Source organism: Sinocyclocheilus anshuiensis, unplaced genomic scaffold, assembly GCF_001515605.1.
Source record: "Sinocyclocheilus anshuiensis isolate Anshui unplaced genomic scaffold, SAMN03320099.WGS_v1.1 scaffold1174, whole genome shotgun sequence".
Lineage (NCBI taxonomy): Eukaryota > Metazoa > Chordata > Actinopteri > Cypriniformes > Cyprinidae > Sinocyclocheilus > Sinocyclocheilus anshuiensis.
In genome coordinates, this window is record NW_015537970.1 from 84905 (window position 1) to 96695 (window position 11791).

The 11791-nt window shown below is 37.4% G+C and overlaps 1 protein-coding gene across 1 annotated transcript in view; it reads left to right on the plus strand.

Moving 5' to 3' along the window:
* Positions 1 to 11791, plus strand: part of LOC107670278 (serine/threonine-protein kinase PRP4 homolog) — a 40897-nt gene that overhangs the window by 26212 nt on the left and 2894 nt on the right. Inside the window, exons 5-14 of the mRNA XM_016462830.1 lie at positions 8763 to 8844; positions 8949 to 9159; positions 9346 to 9419; positions 9507 to 9597; positions 9690 to 9837; positions 9996 to 10133; positions 10295 to 10448; positions 10525 to 10639; positions 10800 to 10951; positions 11381 to 11467. Of these exons, the coding sequence (XP_016318316.1) occupies positions 8763 to 8844; positions 8949 to 9159; positions 9346 to 9419; positions 9507 to 9597; positions 9690 to 9837; positions 9996 to 10133; positions 10295 to 10448; positions 10525 to 10639; positions 10800 to 10951; positions 11381 to 11467 (1252 nt within the window). The remainder of the gene's footprint in view (positions 1 to 8762; positions 8845 to 8948; positions 9160 to 9345; positions 9420 to 9506; positions 9598 to 9689; positions 9838 to 9995; positions 10134 to 10294; positions 10449 to 10524; positions 10640 to 10799; positions 10952 to 11380; positions 11468 to 11791) is intronic.

Below are 11791 nucleotides of genomic sequence, written 5' to 3' on the forward strand. Positions count from 1 at the left end.
AGCTTTAGGTTTCCAGGTAAAGCACGATATTACTGTCTTACTGAAGTAGTTCTGATAATTCGCTGTGAACCCACTATTTCCTAAGCATGAGTCGATTAATGCAGACTGATGTTGTTCTAATTACTTTGTTTAATAATAAAGAATGTAGTGTAGCGCACAGACTTTATAATCATTGTGAAATTGCTGTTTATTTTGCTGCACTGGCAGTTATAGGGTTAATGCGGGAGTTAGTTAGGCTGGTGCGCCTGTGATACAGCTGTTCTGCGTTCTGATTAAAAGTTAAGACACCGAGCGTCTTTTGTCTGTCAGTGTTTCCCCTGCCATTATTTTAGGGCACCCCCCGCCCCCCTTGAAGGTCAAGTTAATTTTATTTAATTATATTTTCTCTATAGCGCCAGATCACAACAGAAGTCATTTAAAGTTACCTTTCCGATAGAACGGGTCTATACCTTGTTATTTTATTAAACAAACTAAATAGCCATATGTTATTTATCTTATTTACACGAAGGCATGTCATTTCGGTCTCTACGTTTTGGTCACGCTCTCTGCATCGCGCACAGCGAAGTTCCGCCCGCGCATACACACACACACACACGTGCGCGCACTCCCACTAGTTTGTAAATATTAAGCCCCAAAACGACAATTTAAATATGAATTCTGCGTGTCTCTGTGTTAATGAATGGCGCAGACGTGTTTACTTTTACTTAAAAGATAGATTAAATGAATGTTTTATGCCTTAAAAAATGTAAATACACAACACAGAATTTCTGAGCAAAAAATCATAAGGCTATTGTAATAATAAATCAAACTTGTTTTTATGCTTTTAAATAATTAGACATGCTAAAATAGAATTTGGTAACAATAAAACATAAGGTTGGGCCCTAAACATGTCATTTTTGTTAAACTTTTAATAAATTGAAGTTAAATTGTTTAAGTTTCATGATTGTAATTAATTAGACATGCTTTTTGATTAATACAATTTAATTTAACCATTAAAAAGGAGTCCAGAAAAAAAAACACCATTATTGTTTTAGGTGCTTTGTCAATGGTAGCACTCGCTAACTTGCTCAAGGACTCCTCTCTGTGCCAATCACAGCAGGCTTGGCCAGAGCAGAGTAGGCTTATGGAAGGGAGGGGTTTGCTCCGAACTTGCTTGGAGCAAACCGTTTAAAAATCATTGGCAAATGACTCTGTAATTTTCTCAGAATATACTAATACATACATTATTAAAATCAAACATGGTCACTGTTAACATTAGTTAATGCACCATGAACTAACATGAATAACTGTATTGACATGAACTAACATTAACAAGAATTAATAAATGCTGAAAAACTAAATTGTTCATTGTTGGCTAATGTTAGCTAATGCCAATTATTGTACAAGTTAAAATACTACAGTACATTAGTACAAAACATTATAATACATTTTTATATTAAACCTCTTTGCAAAATTTGTTTCTTAATAAAAATTGTCCTACAAAGTGTCCTAATATTCTTAAAGTATAATAAATATATAATGTATAATAAAATCTAACTTGCCAATTGCCAAATGTAGTCTGTGTCCGAAGCACTGCAATCGTGTCCAGTTGTTCAAAGTAGGGCTGTGCGATTAATCGAAATCGAATCAATCGCGATTTGAGATGTTGCGATTTCCTAATCGCAAAGCCTGCGATATGGACGCGATATTACTCTGTTCCAGAGCATATGCATGACTGCCAGCCTTGAGTTGCAGTCTTACTAACCAATAGAGTGAGCGCACCTCCGTTCTCCCCAATCAGCACTGCTCTAGCCAACTGAGTAAACACCCCCCATTTAAAAAAAAAAAAAAAAAACATATGCAACTTAAGCTTCGAAATGACAGACAACGAACAAAAAAGGTCATTTGCAAGAGCTGCGTCACAGCGCATATCAAAAGCTCCCTTATCGGTTCTGTTTTCACTACTGGAGAATAAAAGATACATTCTTAGATGTTTTTGTTAGTACATGTACGTTATCTTACACATTTTATCTACCCAACAGATTAATTTGAAATAAGTGTATAATGCATGTATTTAAAACGAATGTAAATTCTGTCTAACTGCTTGCTAATTTCACTTGGATAAAATGAAACATTCAGCAAATTTTCCACTTGTTCTTAAAATCCCAAATGCTTAAAATGAATAAATCAGCCTATGTAACATATGTAATACTTTAATGATTGACTTAAGAAATACAGTTCTTTATTTATAAAAAAATAAACAAATATTTTCTGTGAAATTCAGTAATTAAGTTAATTCTGTAAAAGTAGTTATACCATTATAATCTTGCCTGCTGAAGAAAAAAACAATAGAACCCCTCCCAAAACACAATAACAAATTTTATGGATTTCAGGGTTATAATGGGAATTTGTTTGGTTTTAATGTAAACTATAATGGTGTCTATTTGATGGATTCTATTGGTGGGATGTAATCTGGCAGATGCAGCCCTCTACGAACACCTTGGCAATTGAATCGCCATTGGCTAGTAAATGTTTTTGTTTACTCGCCAGACTGATATATATATATATATATATATATATATATATATATATGGTTTACATGTAGCGCGCATAGGTAGCGCGTCAATTCCCTCTCTTGCTGCGTGTGTGTGAAACAAAGCGACGGCGAGTCGTGCGCTTCACACTAGAGTTTACGGTACGTTAAATACAGGTGCGTTGCACATCCATTCAGATGAACTGAAAAACAGCACAGATCGCTTGGCGGAGAGTGAAACTTATACTTAGCCTCCAACTCACACTGGCGGGTAAAATCTGAGAATTTATTAGCCAGTGGCTAATATTAGACATCATTTAGTCGCCCAGAGTAAGATTTAGTCGCGCTGCACAAATTGGGATGTGTTTATAAATGCTTGTTGATTTAGATGAACTTACAGAGACTGTGTCCGCTTATGTTTCTTTCTGTGAGGACCTTATTATCCCCAAGAAAGAAATTTGCATCTATCCAAACAATAAACCGTGGGTCACTAAATCTGCAAAAAACGCAATTATGCAGAGGAACATTTGTTTTAATCAAGGTGATGTGACTCAGTATAAGGTATTACGAAAACAAGTTAAGAAGGATCTTAAATTGGCAAGGCTTAATTACAAGGATAAAGTGGAGTATACGTTTAATACTGGAAATTCTCGTTCTGCATGGGAGGGGGTGAAGTCCATGATGGGGATGCATTCTAAAAAAAGTAATATTTCTTTTGACGGGAAGCTTGACTTTGATCTTGCCAATGATTTGACGCAATTTGATATTTTCCCCCAAATCGCACAGCCCTAGTTCAAAGTGACAGCCTTCACTATATTAAATCCATTGTCTGTGGTGATAGACACTTGTTTCTTTTCACAAAGTCCCCATGATGCTAAAACTTCTTTTAAACCTTGAGACATATTTTCTCCAGTGTGATCTTCTGGAAAGTATGCTGTTTGCAAGCATCTACTTCTGATTTCAAAGTCGAGGTGGCGCTGTGGTACGGGGACACGCAGCAGCAGTTTGGTAGCGTGTAGTGTAGTTTTTTAAAAACAATTGTGTTTGTTTATAACAATGACTTCTTTTAATATGTCGGGTTCTTTTTTACTTTTTATGTTTTTTTGCTACTTTCTGAGGGTTTTTTGCGACTTCCGTGAACCTATACGGTTTAGCCGCAAGTTTCTCCTACTACTACGTAACTTTGAAGTTGGCACGGTGGATCCTCTGATGGCATTTCCAGCAGAAGTTATTCGGTCGGACACTACTGAGGTGAATCGAGAATGGATATCCAAGCCAAAAAAGGTGAGGAAGAGGGGTAGTCGCGGTGGCGTGCGCCAGAGGTTGAAGAGACAAGGCTATCGTCGCATGCCTCTCCCTACGGTTATGTTGGCTAACGTTCAGTTGCTCCGTAATAAATTGGATGAGCTTCGGGCAAATGTTAAGTTCCTTAAGGAGTATAGCAGTGCATGTCTTCTTGCTTTTATGGAAACATGGCTTAAGGAAAAAGATTCTTATTCCGATTTGGAAATTGATGGTTTTGGGGAACCCTATCGCTTGGACAGAGATCCAGCTGTGACTGGTAAATCACTTGGTGGAGGATTATGTCTTTATGTGAACAAAAACTGGTGTAGTACGGTGGTCGTTAGGGAGACCCTATGTACACCTGACATCGAACTTTTATCTGTTTCCCTACGACCTTATTATTTACCAAGAGAGTTCCCGCAGCTGTTTGTTACGCTTGTTTATATTCACCCGAAGGCTAATGTTGATACGGCAACTCGAATTGTTGCAAAAACTGTGCAAAGACTTCAAAGGATGACGCCGGATGCACCGAACTTCGTTATGGGTGATTTTAATCATTGTAAAATGGGGAAGTCCTTGAGTGGTTTTTATCAGTATGTAACCTGTTTTACACGTTATAAGAAATGTCTCGATCTATGTTATGGATCTGTGAAGGGAGCGTATAAATCTTTTTGTAGAGCTCCCTTAGGTATGTCAGATCAAAGGGTGCCGCGACAAAAAAAAGGTTGGGAAACACTGTGATAGGTGATTGCGTCGGTTATTTCTTTGTGCGTTTTGATCCTTTCTCTTAAGGCATGACGCTTGAATGATGGATACTTGTTCAGTCAGTTCGGGCTGGCTTTGAGGTGTGCTTTTGTTAGTTTCGATGGACTTTGTCGACATGCATTGATCATACAGTTTTTTTTTATGGCGCTGTTTTAAGTGTTGGAACAGGTTTGTAGTATTGCACCGTTTCGTTGCAATAATCATTTCACAGGTCTTGCAAATTACCTTGCTCTGTGACACATCTTCTCTCCTGAATCCAAAATACTCTCAAACGACTGATGTTGAATTTCTCTTTGGCACCAAATCATTTTTATTCTGACCTGCATCCATATTTTATGTTCTTTCCTCCCGTTTGCCTATTCTGATCTCCCGCTCCGCTTCATCATAATTTGCGCTGAGTGAGCTCTGATTGGTTAACATCTTAAACATGCTCACAAGAACATAAATAAATTAATAAATAAAATCACAGCCTTATGCGGTTTAGAAATCGCATGTGCTTAAATCGCGATTGTTTTGCGATTAATTGTACAGCCGTAGTGTGCATGTCAGAACAACACGTGAATGAATGTTTAACCGGCAAGGGTTTAAACAAAGGACAATACTGCACGTGCGTGCAGCATTCAGTACTCCATCAGTTGCTGCAAATAATTTATTATTATTATTTATTCAAATATTGTTTTATTTATGTCTTATATAAAAACACGTCCGGGAGTAAGTTCAGTCAATTCAGAGTATGTTCATAGTTAATACACAAGACATCCTCAACAGAGCAACGAATCGACGAGTCACCATGGAAACGGGCACTAAGGAAAAGTGCTTTCTTTTTTTTTTGTTCATTGGCTATTTACGTTCAGTGCATATCATAGATATGTATATGTAGATGCCTCATTAGTGACTGTTACTATGGGCAGCTATATGTAAGCCGTTCGCCATATTCGAAGGGTCAACTTGATGTCATTCACCATAACAGTAAAAAGTTACCAGTGTTTCAGAACTTGTAATATTGAGTTAATACATTCAAAAACACAAACCAACACATTCTCACAAAAGATATTGCATTTTAAAAGTTTAATATTTAATAACATTTAAGAACATATTTGACCAGTTATTTTTTTATTTGTTTGTTTTTTTCTCCTGACAATGAGCAACAAAACCATCAGGATGAGTGTCACCAAGAAGCACACAATTGGGAATAAATTATGTATTACAGTGATAAACAGGGTTTTACCCTCTCCATTTAATGCTTTTATAATCATTCACTTAAACACTCACCGTTGGAGTGATTTCAATTTATTTTCTTCTGTTTTCTAAACATATTTCTGTCATGAGTGCCATGAACACGGACAGGCAAAGACTTGTGAGAACACCTGTTCACCGCCATTGTGCTATTGCTTCAGATGAACTAGTGTTAATTTAATCTATGACGAAAAATGAAGTCTATGATGAAAAATGTTCGTTAACTAAGTTTTTTCCCCTGAAGAAAATGAGACGATGACTAGATAAGGTCATGAAACGATAACTGAGATTAAATGAACATGCAATATTGTTGACGAAACAGGCGAGACTAAAATGTAGTTAAAAACAAAAACTTTACCAAAATCTTTTTATTTTTGTTGAAAAAAAAGTGGATTCAAAACATTTCAGACTGCAGTACAAGACTCTATTAAGCGAGCGTTCATGTTTGCGGTTGCCAGATATCAAGAGCTCAAATCCCCCTATCAGAGCTTTACTGTTAAACTGATACGTACGTTACTCTGCCCGGCTTTTTGCTTTATGCAATCTGGCAACCATTCACATGCACTCTCTCTGCGGAGGTGCCGTGATCTGAAAACATGACATATAGTACTGTACAAGTAAGCTGGAGTTAGGCAATCTCCATTTGAGGTATTCTGTTTAAATGAAAGTGTCATTCAGCCAGTCCGTGTTCTGTAATGGATCTTGACTGTATTGTTTGCGATAGTGGTTGCTGATTGTAACGTTACTTACACAACCTCTGTGCGCAATGTTTTTTTTTTTTTTTTGCCGTTGTTTCAAAGGCACAATGTGTAATTTTTTGCCACTAGAGGGCACGTATTCAAAACAAAGAAACAAAGGCGTAGTTGGATGACGCCGTGACTGAGTGTGGAATCATGGGAGTTGTCGTCTTCATCCCCACAGCCGTAGCAATCCGCTGGGACTCGGGCAGAAATCATGTTCATGGATGAGCTAATGTATTAAAGATTTATTAACGTCGTAGTATGAAGCAGAGTGAGGTGGAAAGCCGTCGAAGCAAAACGAGGCCGCTGAACGAGCGCAACACACGGCTCGAAAGCAGCGGAGCGTTTATTATGCCACAGTCGACCGCTTAAGTAAGCAGTGCTGTTTTATCATACTTGATTCATTTGAACGTTCTGTTATAAATGCTACTCTGTGCGGTCGTCACCTGTCTAATAAAATGCATAGCATATTAAAGCGTCTTTGGTGTTTCCATGTTTTCTACAAAACAAAACCGGAAATCGAGGGTGTATGACATCATTGGCAGGCGACACAAAGACACTATAGACACGGTCTGTCACTAGCTAAAATTGCTTATTTCTCTGGATTTAAACATTCTTTGAAACATTTGGGATAATGTAAGTACACAAGTCAGCAAAATATGTAAAACTGTTCTAGTGGTTTTTGGATATTTTAATAAAAAAATCTTGCATATTGTGCCTTTAAAAGAAAAACATTAATGCTATTTGGAATTATTGGAATTTCTATTAGGAATTTCACTGTTACAATATTTGAGAGTAGGTTTTTGTTACGCCAGTTTTCATAACGTAGACAGGGCGAGTGTATATCTAAAGTCTTTGGTGTTTATTTAGCCTCTAATTGATATCCTGTGATAAATCTGTACACTAGATAAAGTAAAATAAACCATGCATACGAGTCGATATTCTATTGATTTGTGCTTATTGGTGTAAGAGCAACTTCTGATGAAATGTACAAATTTCCCAAATGACAACAATCATTGCAATTAAAATTGAGCTATATACATGCATACACCTATCTATCTATCTATCTATCTATCTTATCTATCTATATATCTTATCTATCTGTCTATCTCAGTAAGATGAAAATATGACGAAAATGTGTTTCGAAAACATTTCCACTGACTAAAACTAGACTAAAATGCTCAGACATTTAGTCGACTAAAACTTGACTTAAACTAAAACAGGACAAGTTGACTAAATATGATAAAAGCTAAAAGTTACATTTGACACAGGACTAAGACTAATGGTGTGTTCACACCAAACGTGAAGCAAATATGCGCATCACGTTACTTGTGGGATGTTTTTTGCATCACTCGTGTGAATAAAAACGTCGCGATCAACCATGGTGGAAATTACTACAATTGCTGCTTTATACCTGTTTTTGTGGTAGTCCCAAATACGCCGGAAAGCCAAATGCCAACGTGTCTGGGTTCAGTTTGCACAAAACTGTGAATTTCACAGTCTTGTCAAGGAACTGCACCTGGATGACAACCACCTCCAGTGCTGATTGGCTTACGTGACAATGCGTCATGCGAATTTTCGGCTCGAGTTGAAAATGTTCAACTTGTGTGGAAGACTTGAGGCGAATATAGCACATTCGCGTCAAACGCGTTGTGCATTTCCTGTCATTTGCATCGCCCGGCGTGAATTCGCCTCTATTTGCTTCTTTGCATTGACTTTGTATGTAATCTACTCACGCGAATAATTAAATTCGCTTTTGGTGTGAACACACCATAAGACTAAATTAAAAATAGCTGACAAAATTAACACTACACTGGACCACAAGATTAGTGTTGAAAATGGGCTGTAAATTAACAGCATTTGCTTACTGTGCTGAATATTGTCCAGAATGCATTTTTATACAGTACATCACTTTAAATGGAAAACAGTATGTTACTGTCAGAATTTGGCAGTTTTTACAGCAATTTTTTACAACGTAGACTTTGGTGAGCCTAAGAGAATTTTTATAATATATTAACATTCAAAAGTTTGGGGACTGTAAGAGTTTTTAGTGTATGTTTAATGGTAAAATATATTTTTCTGTAGTAATAAAATTATTTGTCTTGATAATTGTATTGTAACACCCCTATTTGATTTATATAGCTGTATTTAACGGTACTAATCTTGTCATTGAAGTGATTGAGTCTTTTGACTGATGTGAAATTCACTTTAATGAATTTGTTTAGGCTGGAGGACTTTGATGCAGAAGAGGAGGATGAAGAGGCTCTGATTGAGCAGCGACGACAACAGCGACTTGCTATTGTGCAGGTAACACAATATAGCAAATTCTTCTGAAAGACTGTAACTTACCTCCTTTTCAGAGAACATGATCAGATTATACATCCATAAAACTCTGTTCTGTTTTGATATAGAAATATAAAGCTGTAAATGAGGACAGTAACATGGGCTCCATGGCGTCAGAGCCGAGCAGTCCTCAGAGCAGCACCCGCAGTCGTTCACCTTCCCCTGATGACATCCTGGAACGGGTAGCAGCCGATGTGAAGGAATACGAGCGGGAGAATGTAAACACTTTTGAGGCCAACATCAAGGCCAAGCACAACCTCATCGCTCAGGAGAAAGAAGGTATTGTACTCTGACTGGGTTTGGTTATTACAGTTGGGTTATAGCAGGGTTCTTGCTTGAGCAGTTTTCAGAAAATGTGGGGCAATTTTAACGTGTTACAACTGGATGGTCTTTTTCCTATAAAGACACATCAAACAATTTGTAAGCTATTGATTGATTGTAAGCTCTTTATTGTCTTTTATGCAGGAGCCAACCTAAAGAAGCCCTCAGCACCTGACATGTTCACTGAGTCAGATGACATGTTTGCTGCAGATTTTGATGTAAGCTTATTTGGCCTTTCTGCAGCTTTAAGATTAAACCAGTTGTTTACTTTGAGAGATTTGACTGCTTTGTCACTCCCATTACAGAGTGCCAGACTGAGGGCTGCGGGCATTGGTAAAGATTTTAAGGAGAACCCCAATCTCAGGGACAACTGGACTGATGCAGAAGGATACTACCGTAAGTCTTATTTTATTCCAAACTCTTGCTTCTTTCCTAAAGGCAGTGCATTTTAGATGCAAGAATGAACTATTAAAAACATCTCTTTTTAGGTGTGAACATCGGTGAGATACTGGACAAACGGTATGATGTGTATGGGTACACTGGACAGGGTGTGTTCAGTAATGTGGTCAGAGCTAGGGACACTGCCCGGGCTGGCCAGGAGGTGGCAGTCAAGATCATCCGAAACAATGAGCTCATGTAAGTACTCCTCTAAACAGTGGCTGTCACTGTGACTTTGCCTTTGTGCTCTTTTATATTTTACCCAAATATTAGAAGGTTTCCACCATATCTATTTTCTCGTAGTCATGGCTGGAAAAGCCATTTTCATTCAATGGTTTTGTTTGCTGTGTCTGCAGGCAGAAGACTGGACTGAAGGAGCTTGAGTTTCTAAAGAAGCTGAATGACGCAGATCCTGATGATAAATTTCACTGTTTGCGGCTCTTCAGACACTTTTACCACAAACAGCATCTCTGTTTGGTGTTTGAGCCTCTCAGGTATTTTATGCCTGTGGTTTGTGTGTGCATGTGTGTGAGAAAATTGGTAAAGATACATTATATATTTTGGCTGATACCAATGCACAGATTTGCTGGAGCCAATGACATTAATTAATTATATAATAATTCTCAGCTGTTTTCACCATGTTTGTCTCTCTCAGTATGAACCTGCGCGAAGTACTGAAAAAGTATGGTAAAGATGTGGGGCTGCACATCAAGGCAGTTCGTTCCTACAGTCAGCAGCTCTTTCTGGCCCTCAAACTACTGAAACGCTGCAACATCCTCCATGCTGACATCAAACCAGACAACATATTGGTGAGCATCATCTATATGGCTGCTGACTCAAGAGATTTTATTCATTCATTCACTCACTCACTCACTCTGTCTGCAGGTGAATGAATCAAAGACCATTCTTAAACTCTGTGATTTCGGCTCTGCATCTCATGTCGCTGACAATGAAATCACTCCGTACCTAGTCAGTAGATTCTACAGGGCACCTGAAATCGGTAAGTTGCATTGTAGTTGTGTGATTGGCAGGCTTGCTTACAATCATATTAATATATTTTAGTTTTCACAGATTGTTTTCCCACCCACAACCACAGCAGAACTTGTGAACCAATTATGCATGGGCCTAGTAATTGGATTTAACTTTCTCTTCCTTCCCAGTCATTGGTAAACCGTATGATTATGGCATTGATATGTGGTCAGTCGGCTGTACCCTATATGAGCTATACACTGGGAAGATCCTGTTCCCTGGCTCTTCCAACAACCACATGCTGAAGCTGGCCATGGATCTGAAGGGCAAGATGCCCAACAAGGTACTGAACCAGAGTATTCAAACTTTTTTTTTTCGTAACTTGCTTGTTTGTTACATGTAAAATATAAAGGAAAAAAACTATGAAATTTGCAATTAAACATAATTTTTACAGTTTTTCATCATCCTTAATATTTGCAAAGAAGTATGTGCATTTCTCAAAACAATTCGGACAAACAGCACCACAAATTATGGATTATCTGCAAAAGCCTGTAACTTACTCAAAATCTTTTGTTCATCTCTCAAAGGTAAGTATTTATGTGTTTATGCCATCAGAATGAAAAGTCCTTGTGTCATTGTTGATAAAGTAAAAAAAAAAATTACAATTAAGAATAGTTTTTAAATAGTTACTCACTTTATTATAGCATTTAAGTCTTATGTATAGATTCTTACATGGTGTTTTTTTGTTGTTTTGTTTTTTATTGTTGTGTAGATGATCCGGAAAGGCCTGTTTAAAGACCAACATTTTGACCAGAACTTAAACTTCCTGTATATAGAGGTAGACAAAGTGACTGAAAGGGTACGTTCCAGTTCATGTGTTGGTTTCCACTTTCATGTGTTGGTTTTCTAATTGACTTCAATGCCCATTTCACACAACTATGATAACGGCACACATCTGCTTTATATGGCAAGCCGTTTTGACTTTTATTCCTTCACGGGATATGAATTCTTGATATCAACAATTCAGTTTTTACTAGTTAAAATTTAAATTCTTGATATCAGGAATTAGATTTCTACTAGTAACAATTGCTATTTTTGATATCAGCAATCACATTTACACTAGTAACAATGTTAATTCTTGATATCAACAATTCAATTTTCACTAGTTAAAATGCTAATTCTT